Raw genomic sequence first — 27,425 nt, 5'->3', positions numbered from 1 at the left:
TTCTTCAAACCATTCCTGACTATCAGTCGGAGAAGACCAACTTGAGACCAATATGAGGCATTTTTTCCATAAAGATGCGTTTTTTATAACTTTCATCGTAACCAAAATGATACATTTTTAGACGCAGAAGGAAAAATTAAACCAAACTGGTGGTAAATCAAACTTTCTATTTGTATTGATACCGCTGCAACGCGATGACTGCAACGATACGTGTGAATCCAATCTGGATGTTTCCTCCCAAGGAATACCCCGAAGTGTGTTTCTTTTGTTCAATTCAAAATAAAAAAATAAAAAAACGAAAAATGAGTTGGAGAAAATTTATTGGTTTTAGTAATAAACCTAATAGGACTTCCTACAAACTAAACCGAACAATTCCGAATTGATGCATACGGGCCCATTCTTATCACTCTCTCTCAGCTCGAACCTGCTACAACTGTAAATTTATGAATCTACTGACCGTATGATTTCTCTCTACCTCAGAAGGAACTACACGTTATCTCAATCTTCAAACATTGGTCTAATTGCTTTCCCTTATGAACTGCTGCCGACGTGAGCAATGTGTTGAAATCCAAAAAAAAATCTGCTCTGAAATCTGATTATAGAAGACTGAAAAATCAATAAAATCAACTACGCCAACATCTACGCACACAACAGACACAGCGCACTAATTGTTCATACAACAAATATGGACGAATGTATACGTAAATAGACTTTTGTTCGGGAGGTTTCAAGGGATGATAGGACACATTTAGTAGTACAAAAAATATATTGACTGTTATCCAAGCGTATTAGGTTATTCTGTTATGAACAAGATTCTCTTTTTATTCCTCTCTTGTTTAAATGTATGTTATTCTCTCGCGAAGGTATTATCAGAAGGCCGGCTCCAGAGGCACGTTATCCTCCATTTGGGACATTTGTGCCATCGCCAAAATAACAGCCTATTTCATCATCTACCTGAGGGAAAAGGAAGGAAAAAGGATTTGGATGGGGATAGGGACAGGTAGGGAAATAGGAAAAATACCCTGGAAGAGGGTACTAACGCACAAGCGTACCACAATGGGTTCAAACAGCGCCCTGAAAAGGGCACTGTAATAACGCATAAAGCGAAAGAGAGCCTATAGCTCTTTACCACAGCGGGTTAAGAACAACAGAATATCCTGAAGATTCAGGTTTCTGAAGTCAGTTTCACTTAATAAGTGTTTACCGAATACTCGGAAACGCAGTTGCGCGAAAAATGGACAGTTACATATCAAATGATACGAAGTTCCATAATCGGATTCACAGCTATCACAGGCAAATGAATCAGCTTGCTGAATATTCGCCATGTGATAGCTGAGTCGGCAGTGGCCAGTTAATGCTTTGACCAGCATGCTGCAATTCTGCTTAGACAGATTAGTTAGATACTTCGCCACCCGTAGAGATGGCTCAGCACTATACAATTTGGTTTGACGACATGACTCCAAACTATTCCAATATTGTCTGTGTTGAGTGACAGCCCAGGTGTGAATCTGAAGCTTAATCCAACACTTCGATATCGGAATAGCTGGCTCAGGGCCAATGAAGTCATGTGATGCTCCAGAGCGAGCTAACTCATCAGCCAATTCATTTCCAGCGATGGAAGAATGACCAGGTACCCATAGAAGGTGAACAGCGTTTGCTGAATTCAGCTTCTCGATTTGAGTTCGACAAGCGATAACTATCTTCGACCTGGAGTTGGCCGAAGCAAGTGCTTTAATAGCAGCCTGGCTATCTGAACAGAAGTATATTACTTTGCCCATTACGTGCTGCTGAAGTGCTGATTGCACTCCGCACATAAGAGCAAAGATTTCGGCCTGAAAAACGGTACAGTGTCTACCAAGTGAATAAGACTGATACAGCCTTAGCTCACGAGAATAAACACCAGCACCTGCTCGACCTTCGAGAAGGGAGCCATCAGTGTAACATACGATACCGTCTGAAATACTTCTTTCCAGATAACCAGATGTCCACTCTTCCCGGGAAGGGAGTTTCGTGGAAAATGTCCTATATGGAAAATTACAAGCAATTGTAAGATCACTTGGAGCAAGGACAATTTTGTCCCAATTCACCAAAAGTGGAAACAACGAGGTGTGTGTTGAACTGCGGTTCACAGGAGTTTCCTCTAGTAGACCGAGTACCCGTAACCGGTAAGTGCAAGAAAGGGCTTCTTGTTTGAGATGAATGTGTAGTGGGGCAACGTCAAAGAGAACTTCTAGCGCTGCCGTAGGAGTTGAAGAGAACGCTCCAGACATCGCCATTAAGCACATCCTTTGGAGATGGCCTAATTTTGATTGGACCGTTCTCACTTCACCCTTTTGCCACCACACAAGACATCCATAAGCCAATATTGGCCGAACCACAGTTGTGTAAATCCATTTGATATACTTGGGTTTTAGACCCCAAGTTGTACCAAAAGTACGCCGGCATTGCCCGAAGGTCATACAAGCTTTCTTGATTCTGAACTCAATGTGAGGTGTCCAGGAAAGCTTGGAATCAAGAATGACTCCAACGTACTTTACCTGTTCAGTCACATCGATTTCAGAATCAAAGAGACGCAAAGGTCGAACGCCATTACGGTTTCGCCTTTCCGTGAAAAGAACAATAGATGTTTTACTCGGATTAACCGAAAGGCCATATTGGCGACACCAACCCTCAACTACCTGAAGGGCGTTTTGCATCAGGTCGAAAAGGGTGCTGATGCACATACCAACTAACAATGTTAGGTAGTCGTCGGCAAAACCATAAGTAGGAAAACCGCTATTATTGAGTTGCCTCAATAGCGTATCTGCTACGAGATTCCACAAAAGCGGTGATAAGACTCCCCCTTGGGGGCATCCACAAACACTCAATTTCCTAATCCCTGCTAGACGCAATGTCGAGAAGAGATATCGGTTTTTGAGCATTTGGTGAATCCAATTGGAAATCATTGGAGATATACCATGACTCCGTGCGGCTTCCAATATGGCATCGAAAGGCACGTTGTCAAAGGCACCCTCGATATCTAAGAAAACACCCAAACAAGATTGCTTTTGAGCGAATGCTTTCTCGATATCGTAAACAACCTTGTGTAAAAGAGTCACAGTGGACTTACCAGATTGGTAGGCATGTTGGTTCACATGAAGAGGCACGTTGGCCAGATGAACATCACGGATATGATGATCCACAATGCGTTCTAAGCATTTCAGAAGAAAAGAGGTCAAACTGATAGGTCTGAAACTCTTTGCTTCTTCATACGACGCACGACCCACTTTCGGAATAAACTTTACAGTAATATCCCTCCAGGATTTGGGAATATACCCTGTAGCAAAACTGCAAACAAGTAGTTTTTTCAAAACATGTTTGAAATAATCAAATCCCTTCTGAAGCAAAATAGGATAAATCCCATCTGCCCCAGGAGATTTGAAAGGAGCAAAGCTATTAAGAGCCCACTCAATCGATTCTATAGTTACAATACTCCGAGCCGAAGCTAAAGAATCATAACTACAAGAAAAGACATCAGGGTCATCCGAAGATGTAATATCCACACATCCAGGGAAGTGTGTGCTGAATAAGCATTCCAGAACTTCCTCATCAGAGGAAGTCAGATCGCCATTTGGCAAACGAAGTTCGTTCACCCGGAAATCCTTAGATTTCGCAAGGATTTTGTTTAACCGACTGACTTCACTCAAGCTGGAAACATTTGTACAAAGGTTTTTCCAGCCGGATCGTTCAGCAGACCGGAGAGCTTTCCTGTAGGCCTTGCGAGCCGACCTGAAAGCCTCCGAACCAGCCGAACGTCGTCTGTTCCAACTCTTTCTACATTGTTTCCTGAGTTTCGCCAGATCAGAGTTCCACCAAGGGGTTCCTCTTGTGATCTTCACAGACCGTAGAGGGCATGCTTCTTCAAAAGCTTCCATGATGAAGGTCGTTGTAGTATCAACGGCATCATCTAAATCACTTGGAGTGTCAATGGATGGTGAATATCCATGAAATTTGGCTGCAACCAAATCAGTATAAAGATCCCAGTTTGTTGACCGAGGATTCCTGAAACGCAATGTTTGCGAAGTAACATTTAAATGTTCAAAAAAGATATAGCGATGGTCAGATAAAGATTCTTCATCTGACACATGCCAATTGGTCAGCTCGTGACTAATTCTGCTAGAGCAAAGCGTTATATCTAACACTTCCTCTCTAGCAGATACCATGAAGGTTGGGCGGTTGCCTATGTTAAGTAATGCAAGATCTGTACTACTTAAGTACTCCATCAAACTGGAGCCTCTCAAGTTAATGTCTGAGCTGCCCCAGATGATATGGTGAGCATTAGCATCACTGCCAACAATTAGCGGAAGGCCTTTTGAAGTGCAGTATGCGATGACTTGTTTGAAAGCATCCGTAGGGGATGGTTCATCATGTGGTAAATACACAGAACAATAGACGTATTTCCTGTTGAGGTTTCCAACAGATACATCAATTGTGATAGCACATACATCTCTGGTGGTTAGTTCAGAGATGAGTGTAGCAACTATTGCGTTGTTGACAAGCACACAGGCTCGAGGCATGACACGCGAGTTTGCCATTTCATGTTTACTGAAAGTGGCAAACACCGGGTTCACAAGGTTTCCTAGATAGAAATTTCCCTTACGAAAGTAAGGTTCTTGTACCAAGGCCACTTGGGCTGTACCATTTTGCATAAGTCTGCAAAGATTGATCGTTGCTGTTCTTTTATGCTGAAGATTGATCTGAGCTATCCTAACCGTAGCCACTACCCAAACTAGGTAAGATTAAACTCTTCGCAACAGCAGCACAACAAAGAACAGCAACAATAAAACCAAATCGGTATCGATTGGAAAACGCCAAAGGCGAGGATACACAGAATACACTGTGTAAATCGCATAATGCGAAACCATATAGGTGAAAATTTAAACTAATTAACAACATCTTCATAATCCCGCCCTTATTTAGCCTCAAGTGAGACTAAAGAAGGGCAGCTGATTGTCTCGGAGAAGCACAAGGTCCACTGCACCATTGCTCCGGTTAGCGCAGTAAGGGCTACATACTGTGGAGGGCGCCCTGGTACTCCACAGGCTCCGTTAGCGGTTAGGTTTTTATTAGACCCCCCTAGCCATTCATTCCTAGGCACGGTAAGCATAAAGCCGCATCACACCATGAATTAGGGGTCACCTGTTGGTGGATTCTTACCACCGGAACAGGCGGTCCGTAGTGTTATTCTTAGCCAATTGAGACAATCGCTACCGACACTACACAGCTATCTAGGCTGATCGAGAAAAGAAGTTAATATTGATGATCAACTTCATACGGACTCGAACAGCCGACTAAACCCTAAATTTATGAATCTACTGACCGTATGATTTCTCTCTACCTCAGAAGGAACTACACGTTATCTCAATCTTCAAACATTGGTCTAATTGCTTTCCCTTATGAACTGCTGCCGACGTGAGCAATGTGTTGAAATCCAAAAAAAAATCTGCTCTGAAATCTGATTATAGAAGACTGAAAAATCAATAAAATCAACTACGCCAACATCTACGCACACAACAGACACAGCGCACTAATTGTTCGTACAACAAATATGGACGAATGTATACGTAAATAGACTTTTGTTCGGGAGGTTTCAAGGGATGATAGGACACATTTAGTAGTACAAAAAATATATTGACTGTTATCCAAGCGTATTAGGTTATTCTGTTATGAACAAGATTCTCTTTTTATTCCTCTCTTGTTTAAATGTATGTTATTCTCTCGCGAAGGTGGTTCAATCCAATTTTGATTTCAATCCGGTCGGTTCGACAGTAATATCTAAACTAAGTTCTACAAAAAATTGAAACTTAAACGCATAAAAGAAACTTACAAAACCTAGGACGTTCGTGAATAAAACTCAAGATCAGTGTTTTGTTTCGCATTTTAGGCGCTAATTCTCACTCTTATTATCATGGTACAACAACAGTAATAATCAACTCTTTGCATCACTTTTTCGAGGTCTTATCTTTCCTGAGTTGAAAGGTGAAAGAAAGATAAAAGCAAACATTGAGACACTATATGCCGTTTGAAGTTCAGGTCGATGTCGACTTGACAGTACTAGTAAGGAAACTGGCGGAAACCTTGAATTAGCGCTATTCAAATGCAGGATAGTTTGGGTTTACGTATTTTTGAAGCATTCAGAATAACGGTCGCTATGTAATGAACAGGTAGCGCTTCCGGTGCCTTGTTTGTTTAACATAAATCGGCTGCTGTCACAATGTTATAGTCCATATACGATGATACCTATGTTTTGATGTGAAAAGTGCCATACAAGTTTTCTTCATAATGGTTCAATGAGTCGATGTCTTATTGATGTTGACATCCTGAACAACCATGGGCTTTGTACAATGTCCAATATCATCTGATTTCACAAATGAATGTCCACAGTCACATGAAACTGCATGAGCATAAAAACTTTGAAGCAAATGAAACGTATTTTCGAAGTTTACAGTACTTCAACAAACTAAAAAAGTGAATATAAGAGCTGATCGCTAGTGTTGCACCATGTTACACGTGTAAGTGTGTATTAGACTGGGTCAACAAAGTCGATTTTTTGGAACAAAGCTTTTTCGTTTCATTTTAGCGTCCAAAGTAACTGTGCAAAATTTGGGAGCGATTGGTTGCTTCCCCGTATTCCGCATTGCGATTGAAATTTGTATGGAATTTAATATGGGAAAACGTGCTTTTTTGCATTTTTCTCATAAGTTAAAATTTTTCGTCTAAAACAATCTAACCAATGACGGTAAAGTATAGCCTAGGATATGCCGAAAAACTTTGCCGAAGACCGCAAAGTGATCCGACACTTGTGAAAAAAGATATAACGTACAGATTGCCCGGTGGCGCTTAACATTTAACATGTAAAGGAATAACATCAATAATAAAATCTCAATTTTTGGCCTAAGTTACCACGCGAATAACTTTTTTCACAAGCGTCGGATCACTTTGTGATATTCGGCAAAGTTTTTCGGTTTATCCTAGGCTATACTTTAACGTCATTAGTTACATGGTATTGGACAAAAGAATTCAACTTATGAGTAAAATGCAAAAAAGTACGTTTTCCCATACTAACTTCCATACAAATTTCAATCGCAAAGCGGAATACGGGGACGCAACCAATCGCTCCCAAATTTTGCACAGTTGCTTTGGACACTAATATAGATTGAAAAAGCTTTGTTCCGTGTTGATACGATCAAATTTAAAGATTCTCCATACAACGTTGACCCACTCTAGTGTGTATGTATGTGTTTATATCAGCTGCGGGTGAATGGATGAAGGTTAGTGTTACCCCGAAAATCTGAATGACAGAGAAAGTGAACTCAAACCAGTTCAATGAGCGACAGTACAAGGATCGTCGAAACAATGGTTAGCACAGCGGAAATGATGACAATGTACGAAATGACCGATCGACGAGTAACTCGGATCGGTGATGAACCCTCGCCGGTCCGGGCCGTTTCAAGGTCCTGCCCGACCAAGGCGACGAGGGTTACTTACGGTTTTTTTTTTGGGAAGAGGAAGATGAAGGCGATAAAGCGAAACCAAAGCAAGGAAAATGAAAAGAGAGAAAGAAAAGTTAGCGTGAGTAAACTCAAACTTTCTATAAGGGCTTGTTTTATTATCACTCGAATAGATTCGAAGGGACTTCAAATCGGATAAAAATTTCTTGCGGTAAAAGTTTTGAAATAAAGGCAGTAAAATTTTCATCAAATTCAACGTCTCAAATTCGTGCGAAAATAAAACAAAATGAAAACATACAATAAATAAAGCGATGACTAAAATATGATTTCGCCTTTTAGTTATGGTTGACTTTCAAAAAAGAGCGCTCAAGTTTATGAAACTAATTTCACCCATGTAAAGTATACATATAAATATATATATAATTTCATTCGATGCGCTAAAAAAGAAACGCTAAAACATCTCAGAGCAAGAATGGAAAACTCTGATTTCGCATCGGATCGAATCCTACCGGATAATGGTCGAGAAGGTGACGACCAAGATTCAACTCTAAACCTCATCGGCTTCAATAGAAGTGGTACCTGCCGGTTGTTGACTGCTCTCCTCAGCCTCGTCCCCATCGCCATTCTTCCGATCGATCTCGTCCTGCTCTTCCACCTCCATCTGCTGCTTATCTGGCGAGTCGTCACTTGTCCTACTGTTCTCCAACGACTTGGAAGCATCGTTATCGCCGTCGTCTTCGTCTTCTTCCTCGATCAGCTTCCGAGCCAGCTTGATCGCCTCGAACTCATTGTAATGGGCCTTTCGACGTCGTTCGAATTCCAGCTTGTGCTGCTTCTGCTCGTCGGTTAGGTCTTCTTCCTCCTCGTCGGAAGACTCCTCGCCAGAGATGGAATCACTTTTCGAATTAGCAGCCACCCGCAGTCTGTAATCAAATTAACACATGCTTGAGAAAACCGCTCTTGGTCGGATGAGAAATGCGCATTGGTTTGGAATCGAGCTCGGTGGTTGCGAGGCTTATCATTCCAACCGAGCGTTGGGAAATAACCGTACCTTTTCGGTAAAATAAAAATGATTAACTATTAAAATGAAACGATTATAAATCCTGAATTTACGATAGAATAATTGATCATGTAGAGGGTAACAGTCTCGATACCCGAAACATGGGTGTATCGCTTTACTTACATATAATTGTTCGTTGCGGTGTAGGATCTACCAAATCAAATTTTGATCTTGACATTTTCCTGCCTGAAGTAATCAGGCAGTAAGTTTTAAACATTCCAACATGAGCTATTAAAAACTTTTGGCTTAACTTAAAATTCTTAAAACGAAAGACAATTATAACAATTATAACAATTATTATTTCAAATAATTTCAAATTAAGTCAATTATTCTTAAAAGTTCATTATATTAGTCAATTTCTCTAACTTCGTGTAGAATAGCCCGATCTTTTCTAAATGTTGACCAATGATACGCACAACAGTAAAATTTTGAGAATATTTTATGTCCTTTTCGAAAAGTTACAGCTATGTTGTTGAACATTTTTTGAAAAGTGAAAATTTTACCTGTCCCAATTATTTTGACTATCCCCTGTACTACCTCCATTCGCACAACAGTCCCAAGTGAATAGGAAACCTAGCAAACATGGGACAGTTTCCCATCCCTCAGGACTCGCAAGAAGGTGATCAGGGCAGCTCTCTCAACCGGAGGACAGCGTCTAAAGGGTGATACGATCAAAATTTGGTCACATATTTTTTTTATAACTTTGGCTGTGTACACCAAAACAGCTGATGTTTGGACCAGTAATGCTACATTATATGTAGCTTATACCATAAAATTTTCATCAAAAACGATTAAGTATTGGTTGATATATAGTTAAAACCATTGACCTACCTTTTTAAAATTTTGTACAAAGGCGCTCCATAGTAAATTTTTGGTAAATTTAAGGTTAGTAAAGAACAATTTTGATTATAGAACTACTAATACTGCTCCGATTTTTATCAAAATTTTACAGTATAATACTGTACGCGGGGAGCTGAGCGGGACGGAATAAAACGCGGCGGACTACATTTGAACTAATAATGGACTGTATTTAATTAACTTTACAAAGGTTACTGATTGGAAGAAAAATGTTCGACCGTTCGGTCTGACGACTGTACTTGTTCTGTCTTGTTCATTGGTTTCTCTCTCGTTGTAGGAAGTTGGCCGACGCTGGCGGCGCGCGCCAACGGCGGCGACGTCCGGGTGCTAGGGGTGTGCAGGCGTTACCCAAAAGCGCGCAGGGTTGAACTGCACGCGAACATCCACCCGGCCCTTGAGGCGGATGCCTCAATCCAGTGGAAGCGGAACCAACTTGTGCACCGCTCGTTGGTATTCGTTCTGCCCACGACGAACGGTTACGGTGCGGACTACACCGTATTGATCCGGATGGGTTGCGACGATTCTTGCGAGTTCCCATGCCGCTGGTGACGTGTTGTCGTTCTTGATCAGGACCAACTGCCCCGAATCTAAGTTCTGTTGAACGGACTGCCATTTGTTACGAGGCTGAAGCGTGGCGACATATTCGTTCCTCCATCGTGCCCAAATGTCGTCCACGTGGCGTTGAACACGTTGCCATCTGTCCAGACGGCCTTCCTGGAGGTGACGGATGTCAGGCTCGGGCAACAGGTTCAGTGGTTGGTTGATGATGAAATGCCCCGGCGTGAGGGCTTCGAAGGAGTCGGGCGATGTGGAGAGCTGGCACAAGGGACGCGAATTCAAGCACGCCTCGATTTGCGTCAAGACGGTTGAAAGCTCCTCGTACGTCAGCGTCGCATGCCCAAGGACGGCCCGGAGATGTTTCTTGAAACTTTTTACGGCCGCCTCCCAAATTCCTCCCATATGGGGAGCGGATGGAGTGATGAACGTCCACTTCACTTTCAGGTCCGCTAGGTAGCGGCTAACAGCTTGGTTGAACTCCGGCGATTGCAGATGTTCGCGGATACTTCGGTCGGCACCCACAAAGTTCGTGCCGTGGTCAGACCAAATTTCGCTGCAGAGACCACGACGACCACAGAAGCGCTTTAGGGCCGCCAAGAAAGCATTCGTGGACAGATCAGACACTGCCTCAAGATGTACTGCCTTTGTTGCAAGGCAAACAAAGACAGCAACGTAGCCCTTTATTGTCTTCGCCGACCGCAAGGTTGATGAGCGCAGAAGGATTGGGCCCGCGTAGTCCACGCCGCAGTGCACAAAAGGACGAGCTGGAGTTGTGCGGACTGATGGCAGGCTTCCCATTAGTTGAGTGGCTGTTTTCCCTTTCAACCGACAGCATCGCATGCAGCTCGCCACAGAGCCACGCACCACCGTCTGGCAGCCGACGATCCAATATCTCTGGTTGAGTGTCGCGATCATCAGAGTTGGCCCTGCGTGTAGGTTACGGAGATGTACTTCTGACAGAAGCAACTTGGTGTATTGGTGATCCTTCGGTATGATGATTGGATGGCGAACGTCGTATGGTTGGCTTGAGTTCTGGAGGCGACCACCAACCCGTAGAGTGCCATCAGCGTCGACGAAAGGAAAGAGGTTCTTCAGCTTGCTGTTGCCTGGAAGAGGAGCGTTCTTGACCAGACAATCGATTTCCCTTTGGAAGCAGTCGCCCTGCGCTGCTCGTGCCAGCTGCAAACAGGAATCGTTGATTTCCTTCGGTGTGAGCGGTCCTTCAAGTCGGGCCACACCACGTTTACGGGCCAAAGCATTGTGTCGAAGGCGATTAATCCAGCACAAAACGTGCCGAATATGGGACAAATTTGAGTATCGGTTGAGGAGGTACGTCAGTGTTTCGTGGCCACCGCTGGGACACACCGTAGCACTAGCGTGCAAGCAGGTCACCGACGTTCGCTGTTCAAGAAGCTCGTCGTCCATGACTGAACGAACCGATTGAGTAGGCCATTCGTCTTCTGGTTGTGCGAGCCAACCGGGGCCCCTCCACCACAGCGGATGTATCAGTAGTTCCAAGGGCGTGACACCGCGCGAGGCGCAGTCGGCCGGATTGTCCTTTGATGACACGTGACGCCAGTGGTTCCTGGGAAGATGCTGCAAAATCTTGGAGGTGCGGTTGGCCACAAAAGTTTTCCACTTTCTTGGTAGCGAGGTGAGCCAGTGAAGAACAATTTCAGAATCGCTCCACGCAAATAGTTCGACATCCAGATGCGAGAATGATTCCTGTACCTTGACCATCAGATCGACGAGTAGCTCCGCCGCCATGAGTTCCAGACGAGGCAGCGAAACCTGCAGAATGGGAGCCACCCTGGTTTTGGCCACCACGAGATTCGTTTCAACCCTTCCATCCTGGTTAACGGTGCGTGCGTACACGACGGCTGCGTACGCGGCTTCAGAAGCGTCGGCAAAACCATGTAGTTGGAGCTTCCCTCCAGCGTGCGGAATCCATCTTCTGATTCGAATTCTTTCGATGTGGTGCAGGGTCTCCTTCAAGGTAATCCACTCCTCCAGGATGAATGCTGGAAGTGGATCGTTCCAGCCCAGGTCGTAGAGCCACAGGTGTTGGAACAGTATTTTCATTCGGATGATCACCGGCGCGATCCAGCCGAATGGATCGAAGAACTTTGAAGAATCGGACAGCAGCTGACGTTTGGTGTTTGTGCTGTCGATGTCGAACGTAAGTTTGAAGCTGAACGTGTCATCTTGAGGTGACCATCTGATCCCCAACGCCTTGACGGAATCATCTTCCTGTGGCAGCTTCATCTGGACCGGTTCATCTTGTACCGCATCGCTTTCCAATAGTTGCGGTTCGTTGCAGCTCCACTTGCGAAGAGCAAAGCCACCGCTATCCAGAACTTGAACGATGTCGTTGCATAGGGATTTAGCTTCTTCGATGGTATCCGCCCCCGAGAGCAGATCATCCACGTAGAAATTTTTCGGAATCCGCTCGGATGCCAGCGGATGTGCGTCCTTGTTGTCTTCAGCAGCCTGTTGCAAGGCCGCCATAGCTTGATACGCCGCGCTCGCGGTACCGTACGTAACGGTCAGCAAGCGGTAATGGTCCAAAAGTTGGTCGGGAGAATCGCGCCACACTACTCGCTGGAAATCGGCATCTTCTTTGGCGACAAGAACTTGCCGATACATCTTTTCGACGTCGGCGCAGAAAGCAATCCTGTAGGTGCGCCAGCGGGTGAACACGTTGAAGAGAGATTCGTTCACGTTCGGTCCCACTAGCAGGCGATCATTCAACGACACCCCGGAAGCACTCTTGCTCGAGGCGTCGAAAACGACGCGAAGCTTCGTCGTTGCGCTGTCCACCTTCCACACGCCGTGATGCGGAAGATAGAACGACTTCTCCGGTGCGACTTCCACCTCGCTTGGCGGAATTTTCTCCATGTGACCGAGAGCCTCATACTCAGTCATGAACTGTCGATAGTGCTGTTGTAGTTCTGGATCGATGCTGAACTTCCTTTCCATTGCCTTGAACCGCCGGATGGCAGCGGTAGCCGATTCGCCCAGTTCTGGCTTGGTACGGTCGAAGGGTAGGCGAACCACGTATCGCCCTGTTTCAGTCCGAGAAAGGGTGGAGTGGAAGTGCTCGACAGCGCGCAGCTCGTCCGGGGTAAGCTGCTTGGATTTAGGCACCTCCTCCACTTCCCAGAATTTCCGGAGCGTTTGATCCAGATTCGTCGTCGTCGTCGCGAGTCCCAGTATCGGACGACCATCGGTGGCACGTGCTGTGTTGAAGTGGCCACCAACCAGGTAGCCGAAGACGGAATTCTGCGCAACTGGTACGCCTCGACCGTCGTAGAGCTTGCCCGGTTCTAGAATGGAAAAGAAAGCTTCTATTCCCAACAAAAGGTCGATCTTACCACATTCGTTGTAGGTTGGATCTGCGAGAGGCGCCTCGGCCAGGGCACCAACGTCGACGTCAAACTGGTGACTCGGTTGGTCCGGGACCAGGTGATTCAGGATTAGCGCATCCACCACGATGACGATACGATCGTCGAATCGCGATGAGATTTGCAGTGTGACCGCTCCTGTTGTCTTGCTGGGTTTCCCGTCGGTGATACCGCTTACGAGAATGTTGGCGTTGCGCCTTTCCAGGCCAAGACGTTCGAAGGCTTGCTTGCTGATGAGCGAGTTCATACAGGCGGAATCGACCATTGCCCGTACTTCGTGGAAGACGTTGTTCTTCCCCAACACCTTGACGACAGCCGTAGGCAGCAAACTTAAGAAGTTCACTGAACAGCTGGTCTTGAGATCCGCGACATACGATGCCACCGAATCCGCTTGCTTTGGTTCTCCTGCTTCTTGCTTCTTCGCAGCTGCTTCTTCCCGGGGCTGGCCTGAGTCGGAGGCAGAGCTGTCACTTGCGCAAAGCAGCGAGTGATGTTTTTGTTTGCACTGTTTGCACACTAGTGGGGATGTGCAGTTCTTCACGCCGTGGGTCGCTTTCAGGCAATTGAAGCAGAGCTTGGCTCGCTGAACGAGGTCCCGTCGACTGGTCACCGGGATCCTCTTGAAGCTGGCACACTGGTATATCGTGTGAGCCTCGCTGCACTGCGGGCAAGCTTGCTGGGTGTTTGCATGGAAGCTTTGGATTTGTTTACTTGCCTTCGGATTTGGATCCACTTTCCGCTCCTGCTCCTTCTTCGCTGTGGCATCGGTCCCCTTCTTGGAAAAGGACGCGCAGGTTTCCAAGGCATCGCATCGTCGCTCAAGGAACGTGATGAAATCTTGAAAGCTGGGATTGTCCTCATCGACCAGCATTTGGGCCCACAGCGATCGGGTTTCTCGGTCGAGTTTCTCGAGGAGCAAATGGATCAGCCACGGGTCACGAGTTTCGTATTCCTCTCCTAGGGCCTTGAGCTGCCGCACTACATCATCCGAGGTAGAGGTAAGCTTGCGGAGTCCAACAAGGGTTGGCGCAGTAACTGGCGGCTGGTCCACAAACTCCTTGACGAGGGCCGCGACAGTGTACTTCTTCTTCCCGTAGAACTCGTTGAGCCGGTCCCATACCTCCACGTAGTTGGCGTCGGTGATAGCGTAAGAGCTAACCATCTTTTTCGCCTCCCCATCCAGGTGGGAAAGCAGGTACTGGAGCTTCACGGAGTTTTTCAGATTCTTCGAATGGATGCAGCTTTCGAAGAGGTCCTTGAAGGATGGCCACTGTTTCCGGTCGCCTTTGAAGATTGGCAGGACAATCGTTGGCAAGCGCACCTCCAGCGGAACTTGGCCCCCGGACGCCTGTGCGTCAGCAACCGGACGGGAAAGGCTAACGGAACCGACTTGGCCAGCCAACTGCGACACCGTGTTCGAAGCTGCAGCCTGGGATGTCATCAGGATTCGCTGCGAATCCAGAAGCAACCTGATTGCCTCCTTCAGATCATCCGCTGGTTCGACGATAGTTCCTTCACTGCTTCCGTGGGGGTTATGTTCACCGAGGAGCATGATGTAGCGTCCTTTCACTTCATAGTACATTTCCTCGAATTCCAACCGATGGTTGAAAATCGAGTTAATTTCCACGAGCGCATCAACTTGTTCCTCGATTTCACTTTGCGCTTTATCAAATTGTTCACAAAGGTCCGAAAGTTTGTGCAGGCGCTCCTGAATTTCACCAGCAGGAGGCTGCCTTTTTTCCACCACACTCGCGTTTTTCAGCTCCCACTTCATGCGCTCGAAAAGCACATCGCGGCGTCTGCGAATCGATTCCATAGCGGTTTCGTGAAATATCCGGCGACGAAGGTCCAAAATGTACGCGGGGAGCTGAACGGGACGAAATAAAACGCGGCGGACTACATTCGAAATAATAATGGACTGTATTTTAACTTATTTTACAGAGGTCGACAGAAAAAACGTTTTCTTTCAACCTCTGTAAAATAAGTTAAAATACAGTCCATTATTATTTCGAATGTAGTCCGCCGCGTTTTATTTCGTCCCGTTCAGCTCCCCGCGTACAAATACTATTATAAAAATATGTTCTTAGTAAAATTTGGAGCCATTTTGTATGAATACTTTCAAAGTTGTAGCAGTTTGAATATGAAAAAAAACTGACCGGGTGTCACTTAAGCAAATATGACTTTGTAACGGCTAGATCAAATTGAATGAAAATTTTACACAACATGTTGATCTGCATACTTCACATACAGAAAATTTTTCATTGAAATCGGTTAAGTATCTCTGGCTCTGTAAATAAAACAGTAAAAATGTGTTCTTATTTGTGAATCCTCTTTGCACAAAGTTTTGAAATTGCAGATCCCATGGTTCAACAATATCTCCGCAAATACTAGACGGATTTTGATGAAAATTTTATGGTATAAGCTATAAGCTACATATAATGTACCATTACTGGTCCAAAAATCAGCTGTTTTGGTGTACGCAGTCTCAAGTTATGAAACAAATTGTGTGACCAAATTTTGACCGTATCACCCTTTATCTTGTCTAAAGAGTCAAAGATTAGTCCCTAATCTTTGTGCTCTGATTCGTACGGGATCTTCTCCAATGCAACGAGGAGTGCTCAGCGAGTTCGAAGCAGTTGAGGATCAATCAATCGGCAACGATTTTCGTAGTTTGGCAGACGCAAGGGTTTCGCCAAGGTAACCTGCGCAAGGCATATCGTAGAAAACGTCGTTGGATGGGTTCGATTCTTTCACCCGTATTGCTGTAATATGGATTCCAGACAACTGAACAATAATATAGAATCGGACAAAGCAGAGAGCAATTCAGGGACTTTAGGCAGTAAATGTCAGTATTTTTTTTGTTAATATTTGATTCCATAACAACTCTCAAATTAGTCACCTGAGTAGCGCGTTCGATAGTAGTGCCTGCAAGTTTGTAGTCAAAGCGGATTGGTTTCTGCCTCCGGGATAACGTAATAGTTGAGCATTTAGTCTTTTTAACCACCATACGATTCGTACAGCACCAGTTTGCGAAGGTATGCAGTTGTTGTTGCAGAGAGTGGCAATCACGCAAGACAAAGTTGTTCCCAGACAACGATGAAAGAACATCAGAAAGTGTTACACTTGGTGATGCCCGCTCCTCGCCGCAACTTTTGTATATAGGAATACATGCGCAAAACTACAACGCAGGCCCTTTAGCTCCAATGTCAAGCACGCTGACTGTTACAGCTACTACAGTAGTGCATAGCAAACGAGCACGACACTGGAGCTGAAGGGCAAAATGCGCTGTAGTTACGCGAATGTCGGAGTATCTTTTTTGCATTCCTTCGTGAACTATGCAACTCGACGAGAGAACAAAGTCACGCCTGGTAATTGAAACAGAACTAACAAAAGGGAAGAAAAACCGCCGAGTGATTCATTTATCACTTCGGCTTCCAAACGCTGGTAGAGATAGTAGACTATTCTTGCCATTCCTTATACCTTCCCTTCTCCTTCGGATAAATGATGAATAGATTCTTGAAACACTTGAAGCTCATGTTTTACTAACGCCTTCGTCGGTCCATCTACTGGTTATACTGCCGTGAATCGCATATCAGTCCCATCTTTGCTGGATTTCCTATGCAAATGGGACAGATATGCGATTTACGGCAGTATATGTTAATGCTAATGTAGTTGACTTCAATCGCTCCTTGATTCCGTGCATCCTTCACGAAATAGCATCCCCAGAATGCTTCACGAAATAGAATGCCCAGATGCCCAGATGAATGATACGGGCAAAAGCGATACACATGCTCCTCCCATACATTGATAATGCTTCTGTGAAAAACTATTTTAACTACTATGCATCGTTGAGCATACTACGAGCTTTCTCCAGGAGTGTGCTAGTCATCCTCTTCGCTACATCGTTTTGCTCTGGGGTATAAGGACATACGTTCTCAAGCATCGAAAACTTGATTATTTTTCTCCCGAAAACGGACGGAAATTCTACAAGCCCAATCAAATCCGAATACATCAGGTCCAGAACTCCTTCGGATATTGCTGAACTATTGGGCAACGGGTTGTGAGCATACTTATACACGCAGTACATTCTGGATTTGTTTCGTCCATCAACATCAACTAGATACCATGCGATATTGTTGATGACTTCTTCAATCTTTGATAGTTAAGATGTCCCATTCACTTGTACCAAGTTGTTCCAGTTGCAATAACGGTTACATTTTCCTCGCGTACCTGGTACTGGTCGAAAGTAAATACCACTAATAATTCTCTCTCGCAAATTTTACTAACAGAAAAAAGGTTGGCCGCCAGCTATGGAATCTGTAGAACTTGCTGCTCCTCGACGAGACCCGTGGTCGGTTCGACGGGATATTATATGTGTAGCTGCTTTATGAAACTTTCAGAACTTCGGGACATATGACATGTAGCTCCCGAAACTAAGCCTCGTCCTTCGCAAATCCCCTGCATAGCAGGTTACTTGCTAATTACGATAATTGTATACGCTGCTGGAAAGTCTTAAATGCGACCGAAACGTCGGACAAGATTAAATAGCTGTATTTTGTCAAGGCTGGCAAAGCCATTTTCAAGCTAGATATTGTCGTATGCCAACTTTAATTTTTCAATCTTCAGTCTGAATTCTTCCTCCTGACCTACCTGAGCGCTTGTCTCCTATATCCTATGATGTCCTGGCGTTGAGGCTTCTTTTTTCATCTGATCGGGACATAACCCACTGCGATCATTTTTTGATCTACTGTTCTATATCCCGTGTTCTTTGTATATTTAATAGTGCATGTCATGTTACTTTTGCACTACTCAAAAATTATAAGGTATTGGGGTTTGTAGTCATTCTAAATTGATTCGCAAGGTAGGATTCTGATTGACATGTTTAATACCGACATTGATCTTGCATCGGAACCCTGGTCCTCACACCAGTGAACACGCAATAGAAGATTAGGAATGCTAACACATTTTCCTTATCACAAGACCCTTTCTTTGCCACACCAAAATCGAGACCTATCGGTTTAGCAAGGTACCTATGGATTGATAGTAAAAGGACCAAAGTGTTTTCCTTTAATTACTAGCTCCTCGATTGTCCAGTCATACTGGGAGATTGACAACAGCGTTACGTTAATTATTTATGCAAGACCAAGTGATAGAATGAAGCTTTATTGAAAAATTAGAGTTTATTGCACATAATAGGCTGAACGATTAGTTTTCTTTTGAATATTCGATGTTAAACTGTAAAGGAAAACACTTGAATTTTAAAATGAGATTTACCTCGGTGTAATTATATTTGATTGAAGTTTGGCTTTGGCACCACTGTATCAAAGAGAGAATTAGTTAATAAAGAAACATTGTACACGACGGTCATGTTTCATTTGCGGTCCGAAGTATAAACTCCATTCCTATCGCGTTTTGAGCTATCGTTGGACATTCATTTTGGTCCGTTTCGACCGGATTTTCTGGAATGGAAGTTTAATCGCGCCGTGTTGAGAATTTCGGTCGTGATCGATACCGCGTCAAATTGTGCGTTTGATGTCGGATATTTCGTGGATGGGTTACGCCTCCACAAAGTTTTTGCATTCGTGGAACGAGTTCGCGAAATCGCCATTTTGGTGGAAGTGATGGTGTGGTAGCGCCCGGCGCAATACCGTACCGGAAGCTCGGCGAAAGTGTCCGTGGCACAGTTCGCCGCCATCTTGACGAAAGGAAGTTGAATTTTCGAAACCTCATGGGCTTGGCACGACGTGCTGCTGGCTCACTACTACAGTGAAACAAAAACGTGTCCGTGACACATGTATTAGTGATTGCCGTCGGGCGAGGAGAAAGTCTAGTGTGGGATTTTTGGAATCGTATTCCAAAGAGTGTTTGTGAAAGCTGTCCTTCGCCGTGCGAAGCATTCAGCAATTACAGTGTGTGCATGCCCGAGCGGCTAGTAGAGTGAGCATAGCAGCCCTCGCCAAGAGAGTGTGGCGCACATTTGTGTGCGTGTAGTTCGGCCCCAGCGGTGAATGGAATTGAGAGGTGCATTAGGGGAAGGCAGTGTCGCCATGCCAGCTGTGCGTGACTCGTGATCGGTGCTCTTCGCGTCGAGTGACTTGCACAACGGTGTGCGTGTATTTGTGCCCCAGCGGCATGAAAAAGTGGCCAAGCCACGAAGAAGCAAAAATTGACTAGTGATAGTGACGGGCTGGCCTCACCGTGTGAGCAGCAAACGTAAACAAAAGTGTGAGTGAATGTCGGAGTCTGAGACACCGCGAGCGGTGGTTCCAATACCACGAAGAAATATATTGAGTGCTTTGACGGGTGACGACGACAGGAACCATGTTCCGACGATTGCCCAGCAAAAAATCGCGAAGCAAGCTGCAGAGCAACGAAGAATTATGGAGCAGAAATTGGAGCCGTTGAGTGATCGGCGTAATTTGCTGATCGAGATCAGCTCCGGATCAACGAAAGTGTGAAGCAGGACGACGTCAACATTCACCTTCTACGGCTGCATCTGGACACGCTACGTAGGTGTTCGGATGAATATGAGAAAATACACTCCGAAATGTCGGTGATCATTCCGAAGGAGAATCGCGAGGAGCATCGGCAGGAGTATGTGAAGTTTGAACGAATGCACGACCAACTGTACGTTGTTGTGCAGACGAAGATAGCGAAGTTCGGAGAAGCAGAAGCAAAACCGCCTAGCGCGGTGGTTCCGGCCGTCCCGCAGCCGGTGTATGTTCAAGCTCCAGCGCCACAACTACACGCCCCGTTCCCTCGGTTCAATGGGGATCCTGTGAATTGGTACAGCTTCAAAAGCCTGTTCCAAAGCATAATGAGTAAGTACCCACAGGAAACGCCAGCGATGAAAATTTTGCATCTGCGAAATTCATTGGATGGTGATGCAAAAGACAAAATTGATCAGGAGGTCATCAATAGTAATGACTACAGCCTGGCTTGGAACATACTGGAGAACGCATACGAAGATAAGCGTCTGATTATGGATACGCATATTGATGCTATCCTCGACATCCCCAAGGTAACCAAGGACAACCGAGGTAAGTCAATCACAAAACTTGTTGATATCTGCACCAAACATACGGAAGCGCTCAGTAGCCATGGATTCAAGGTCGAGAGATTGGCTGAGCTGCTTCTTGTCAATGTTTTGTACAAGAAGTTGGACAGGGAAACCCAAGAGCAATGGGAATTGGAGTTAGGGGCAGGAGACTTACCCGTGTTTAGCGAGTTTATGGATTTCCTCCGGGAACGGGGACGTGTTCTGGTGCGGACCAGTCATTCGCAACACCAAGGGCCTCAGCAGGGAGCAGTTCAGTCCCAGTCCAAGCAACGGCAACCGTCCAGTCAGCGCCCTACTTCGCAGAATGCCTCAAAGTCTTTCGTCCAAACTACCAAGGAAAGCTGTCCCTGTTGCAAATCCGATCATTCTATCTACCGATGTCCTAAGTTTCAAAACCAGTCCACCTCGGAGCGGAAGTCTGTAGTAACCAAATCAAATTTGTGCTACAATTGCTTGAAGGGTAATCACCGTGTTCTCGATTGTCCTTCGGATCACGTCTGCAAGGTTCAGGGTTGTGGCCGTAAACACCATACTACATCCTAGCAACAATACGGATGGTTCCACTGCTACGAATTCGACGAAGGTTGCAGATCCGAAGACAAATCAACAGCAGACAGTCCTGGACCGCGGCCAGCCTGAAGCAACCATTGTTCCAGATGCACCGAGCGCAAATACATTGTGTGGTCACACCGTGGCAGTCAAGCGGCACGTATTGCTTTCTACAGCGGAAGTTTTTGTGACGGGATATGGAGGCAGTACCATTAAATCTCGAGCCTTGCTGGATTCCGGTTCAGACAGCCACATTATCACGGAAAGGTTGGCCAGTCAGCTGAAACTCAAGTTAGAACGAATCGATCTCCCAATCAACGGTCTGAATGACATTCAAACCAACGTGAAACATCTGGTGTCTACTACGATCCGCTCTCGCTTCGGTACAAAATCACGATACGATTTGGATTTTTTGGTTGTTCCCCGAGTCACGTCCAACATACCAGCGGTTGAAATAGATGTTTCCTCTTTGTCGCTCCCATCCACTCTGCCGTTAGCCGACTCTTCGTTCCACACTCCAGGAGAAATCGACCTGATACTCGGAAACGAAATATTCTTTGACCTCGTCAAAGGCGGTCGAGTAAAGCTTGGAAATAGCTCTGCGGTACTGGTGGAAACCGAACTAGGATGGGTAGTAGCAGGTTCAGTTCACACTCGAAATCCCAAACAGTTCTCTCGTGTGTGCCAATTCAATCGCTTTGAGGAAGAGCTTAACCGAACACTGACGAAGTTTTGGGAAGTTGAGTCCGTTCCATCAGAGGGTATGCTTACTGAAACGGAAACTGACGTGGAGGAACACTTCAACCAGACCCATAACCGGGACGAGCAGGGCCGTTATCAAGTACGGCTCCCCTTCAACGAACTCAAGGATAGGCTTGGTGATTCGTACGAACTTGCCAAGAAACGCTTCGATCGACTGAAGGTTGCACTAGATAGGAACCCGGACAAGCGCGAGCAGTATGAGCAATTCATGGCTGAATATGAACAACTAGGACACATGAAGGAGGTGGAAAGTGTGGATGAGAAAGGATACTATATTCCACATCACGCGGTCTACAAAGCGACTAGTTCCACTACGAAAACTCGTGTCGTTTTTGACGCGTCAGCAAAAACTACTTCAGGTGTTTCGCTGAACGATACTATCTCAGTAGGTCCTACCGTACAGAGTGATCTGCTGACGATAATTTTGCGCTTTTGTACACACGAGGTGGTTCTGACGGCGGACATCCCCAAGATGTACCGCCAAATTCGAATGTATCCAGAAGACTGTCGCTTCCAAAGGATTCTGTGGAAGAACGCCAACGGAGAAGAACGAACTTTCGAGCTTCAAACGGTGACGTATGGGGTAGCAAGTTCACCTCATCACGCTACTCGGGCACTCATGCAGCTGACAAGGGACGAAGGACAGGAATTTCCCCTGGCTGCGAACGTAATAGAGAAAGACAGCTACATCGATGACTTCCTGACCGGAGGAGAGTCCGTCGAAACTGTCATCACCGTATATCATCAATTGTCAGCGTTGTTAGCGAAGGGTGGATTCGGAGTCCACAAATTTTGCTCGAATAGCCCCGACGTACTGAACGTGATTCCGGAACATCTACACGAGAAACAAGTCAACTTCGAGGAAGGTGGCGTAAACGATACTATCAAGGCATTGGGGCTCATCTGGAACCCAACGGATGACTATTTCGGCTTTCACGTGAATCGATCGGAAAACAGGATTTCCACTACAAAGCGAACCGTGTTGTCGGACATTGGACGTTTGTTCGACCCTCTCGGGTTTCTTGGCCCAATCATGACCTCGGCCAAGTTGCTCATGCAAGATGTATGGCGTATCGGATTGGACTGGGATGAAGCACTACCGAACGAATTACTGCAGAGTTGGAGAAGTTTCCAGGAACAGCTGCCGTCTGTCAACCAGATTAGGAAGCGGCGGCTTGTTATACCAGCTGGATCAAGAAGAGTCGAGTTGCATGGCTTTTCAGACGCTTCAATGCGGGCGTACGGAGCGGTACTGTATATCAGGTCTATCGCCGAAGATGGATCGGTCAACGTCGACCTCGTCGCAAGCAAATCACGAGTGGCGCCGTTGAAGTCTTTAACAATCCCGAGATTGGAACTCTGTGGTGCACGGCTACTTGCGGAGCTGACAGGAAGGGTGGTATCGGCGATGAATGTGCAGTTCGACGAAGTGAAGCTATGGTGTGATTCTCAGATTGTCCTATGCTGGCTCAAGAAATCACCGGCAGTATTGAACGTGTTTGTCGCAAACCGTGTCGCAGCTATTTTGGAATCAACGAATATCCACCAGTGGCAGTATGTTCGGTCGGAATGCAACCCGGCTGACGTTATATCCAGAGGCGAGTATCCGGAGAATTTGCTGCAGAACAAGCTCTGGTGGACCGGATCACCATTGTTGTGGCAACCGTATGTGAAGGCAACCGCTCCTGAACCTTTGGACGAGTCAGCGATACCGGAACTGAAACAAGCAAAGGTTCTGACGACTACCAGTGCTAAACCTAACGACCAGTTCAACAGGATGAGTCACTACCGCAAGCTGCTACGAGCTTGGGTATATGTCCGGCGATTCTTAACTCCAAGACGCACTCAACCGCTGAGCGCACCAATCACAGCAGATGAAGTGTTCGTTGCAGAAAATGCGGTTATACGTATGCTACAGGAGGAAGTGTTTGGCTATCTTCTCCGCACTCTTCAGCACACGCCGGTCAAGCGGCACAATCTCAGCAACCTTGCGCCGTTTGTGGCAGAAGATGGACTGATTCGAGTTGGAGGTCGCCTCAAATATTCTGCCATCCCTTACGATGGAAAACATCAGGTGCTCCTGCCAGAGAAGCACCACCTGACAGTTATCCTCATCAGAAGACTCCACGAAGATCATTCCCACGTTGGCCCCAACGGTTTGTTGGCCATCGTACGTGAACGGTATTGGCCACTGCGCGCAAAAACAGCAATCAAGAAGATCATTGCATCATGCCAACTTTGTGCTAAGCATCGTCCTGTCCTCGGCAGTCAACTAATGGGAAATCTTCCAGAACCACGCGTGAATCCGGCGCCTGTATTTTCCAAGGTAGGTGTTGACTACGCGGGACCCTTTCAGCTGAGATTAAGCCTGAGAAGTCCAAAGACATACAAAGCATACGTACTGGTGTTCATCTGTATGGCAGTCAAGGCAATTCACATGGAGTTGGTGTCAAGCTTGACAACTGAACATTTCATCGCTGCTCTACATCGTTTTGCCAGCCGTCGTGGATTGCCTAGTGACGTGTTTTCGGATAATGGGACGTCATTCGTTGGAGCGAACCACGAGTTAGCAGCTCTACGAGAACTTTTCGAGGAAGAACAGCATCGGCGGAAGCTGGCAGAGTTTTGTTCGTCCAAGGGCATACGTTGGCACTTCATTCCCCCACGAAGCCCACACTTCGGGGGAGTGTGGGAAGCAGGGGTAAAATCCATGAAGTTCCACTTCAAACGAGTCATCGGTGAAACACGCTTAACATATGAGGAAATGACTACGTTTTTGGCACAAACGGAGGCAATATTAAACTCTCGTCCCTTGTGCCCACTTTCGGATGACCCGAACGATACTACGATACTCACGCCATCTCACTTCCTCATTGGCCGGTCTGCGGTGGCACTCCCGGAGCCTTCGTACACCGACGAGAAAGTATGAAGACTGAGCAGATACGAGCACCTTCAGCAGATGATGCAACACTTGTGGGGAAGATGGTCATCCGAGTATCTTCACCACCTTCAGACAAGGCAGAAGTGGCACACTGGGGACGTCAAACACTTCAAAGTTGGTGCTCTAGTGCTGTTACTTGATGAGAATCTACCACCTCAACAGTGGCGTCGTGGTCGTATCATTGCGACACATCCAGGAGGAGATGGAGCAATACGACTGGTCACCGTCAAGACTACATCTGGCGATTTTAAACGGTCGGTGACAAAGATCGCAGTGCTGCCTTCGGTTGAGTCTGCTGACTCAACGGGGGGTGAATGAACGATTAGTTTTCTTTTGAATATTCGATGTTAAACTGTAAAGGAAAACACTTGAATTTTAAAATGAGATTTACCTCGGTGTAATTATATTTGATTGAAGTTTGGCTGTCTTGGCACCACTGTATCAAAGAGAGAATAAGGCATTTTATGAGACGTTTCAAATCAGCTGTTTCTTGAATGTTTTCCAGTTTTGAAGTCCAACCGCTGGGCCCATTTATTTACATTTTCGCTAGCATAACATGTGACACAGGCCCATCAAATAAACGGGGTTCATTCATCTGCAAAAATGCGTCAATCCGCCCACTATATTCAATATCCGTAGACCGTGGGGAGGTTTTTTTTATCTGCTAGTGATATCATGCACCTCGGGGGATTGATACATGCCACATTAGAAATCAAAAAATTTCTGCCAGCAAAAATCTGATTGGCGCTCACCACATGTTATGCTACTTTTTGCGAAAACAAAAACATCAAATGTAAACAATAACAATGAGCGGCCCATCGGTAGCACGTCTCGTAAAATAGCTTATTAGTTAATAAAGAAACATTGTACACGACGGTCATGTTTCATTTGCGGTCCGAAGTATAAACTCCATTCCTATCGCGTTTTGAGCTATCGTTGGACATTCATAGGCATAATAAAAGAGATGCCATCGTCGATAAGTTTTATTCTTGAGGTCCTTGAGGATTTCTGCTTCTACAAGGCGATATACTGATGGATGATGCATTTTCTCGCATACAAAAATGATCACGACAAATTTAAACTTCCCAAGTGCTCGCCAGATTAAGACTATGTTATAATTGGCATGTATAACCAAAAAAAGTATCATTGTAGAACTACACCAATTTACGACCAAGCATACCATCATAAACTGTGACCGGAATAAAACAAATTCCAACGCTCTCCTTCCACCGCTTCTCATTCTCCTCACTTGATAACAACGGAAAAGGTTCAACCGAAAACCGACTTGACCTTTCAAGAATGCCACAATAGCACACAGAGAGAATAGAACACCTATTTCAGCCCAGTGGCCGTGTTCATGTGAGAGCGTGTGCCCCTAATCAAGCGAGCGAGAGTTATTATGACAAAATCCGACAAATGCGACATGCAAGTAGCTACAAACTGATTTCCATAAAAGTTTACGTCAGCTGCTGGGCTGTAGCAGACGAAAACAAGCCTGTATGTTATATACTGATCATCGTCGCACTCAAAGACAATCATTGGCTGTTTATGACATGCTCAGATGAGTAATAAATTGTTCAAATGTAAATACGCTAATTGACGAAGAGATTATGGAACTCACTTTTCTGCCAGCAGCTCCGCGTCCAGCTGATCCAGATCTTCCGGTTCCGCATAGTTGTACGGTGTCTTCGGTTCGTCCACTTTCATGTGTCCGTAATCCTTGTCCGGTGGGTGGTACGTTTGCAGCACGTTCAGCTCATCGAATTTCGCACTTTTCCGATGACTGCTGAAACAAAAATCAAAAGTGGCTTTAGATGGCAGAGTTTACCATCAGAGCTTGCATCCGGAAAAACTTACACCGACGAAGCCGCGGCCGCCGTTGTGGCGTGCTTGTCGAAGCTGCTGGACGACTTCAAAATACCCTTGCAGGGCTTTTTCGCATCCGGTGAGTCCGTCTGGAGGGACATCTTACGTACTCTCGATTCCGCACTAATTTTGACGAATTTCTGCGCACTCGGGTTCACTGCAATGAGTAAAGAATTTCCTTAGATTCAAACAAATTTCCGAGACGACGATGATGAGTCAATCACATCCGGCCGACGAAGGGGGAATATCGGCAAAACTAATTACCACCCACTGCGAGACAGCGATTGTCGATTGTGCATGATCAGGCAAGTAAACAGAAGCCAACGCACTTGGAATCACTTGAATGGCCTTTGTTTGCTACTGAGGTTGAAAACATTTGCTTTGTTTTTCCCAGTTTTCCCCCTCACACGGCTCAATGTCACGAGATCCTCCGCACACATCCACAATAGTCGTCCCGCATCGTCGTCTCAGACGGATTTCCGCAGTAACTGCGAACCCTTCTGCTCCCCTCCCTACACAAATTCCTTACCGAAAAAAAAACCTTCCGATGCCTCTTCACTCGTCAATCCCAACAAGCTGCTGATGATTAACAACACTTTCCCGGATGCAAAACCGCTGGAGAATCAGTCGTTCTGTTATGACTCGCAATGAGAAACTGGGGATTTTCACCACTGCTGAAGCGATGGACGGGCCACTTGGCGATTCCGACGAAGAATCCAAACGATTTCCCAAACAACACAACTCGCACGATAAACTTTCACCGGAACTGAAAGTGCTATTCTTTTGCCACTGGATAATTTAGCGCAGATAAAGTACTAATCTAATAACAACTGCTGTTTGACTTGCAGGGAGCTTCTTTGCGATAGAAGTGCCTGGT

General features: G+C 45.7%; 1 protein-coding gene across 4 annotated transcripts; it reads right to left on the bottom strand.

The window, feature by feature from the left end:
- Window positions 1-303: 303 nt before the first annotated feature.
- LOC109621706 (protein phosphatase inhibitor 2) lies at window positions 304-27,425 on the bottom strand. Of its 4 annotated transcripts, none has more exons than XM_020075840.3 (4): window positions 27,078-27,425; window positions 26,540-26,705; window positions 26,304-26,468; window positions 304-8,413 (listed from the first exon to the last, which is right to left on the bottom strand). In XM_020075840.3, exons 2-4 carry the CDS (start codon window positions 26,647-26,649, stop codon window positions 8,038-8,040), a joined length of 651 nt encoding a protein of 216 aa, XP_019931399.2. In that variant the 5' UTR covers window positions 26,650-26,705; window positions 27,078-27,425; the 3' UTR covers window positions 304-8,037. The 4 variants fall into 4 exon arrangements, with proteins under 4 accessions (XP_019931399.2, XP_019931401.2, XP_019931400.2 ...); XM_020075842.3 differs by lacking the exon at window positions 27,078-27,425 and adding an exon at window positions 26,813-27,035; XM_020075841.3 differs by lacking the exon at window positions 27,078-27,425 and adding an exon at window positions 26,773-27,034.

Source organism: Aedes albopictus, chromosome 2, assembly GCF_035046485.1.
Source record: "Aedes albopictus strain Foshan chromosome 2, AalbF5, whole genome shotgun sequence".
In the NCBI taxonomy this organism is placed as follows: Eukaryota; Metazoa; Arthropoda; class Insecta; order Diptera; family Culicidae; genus Aedes; species Aedes albopictus.
Note: the sequence above shows the minus strand (reverse complement) of the source record. Positions and strands in the feature narration are given on the sequence as shown.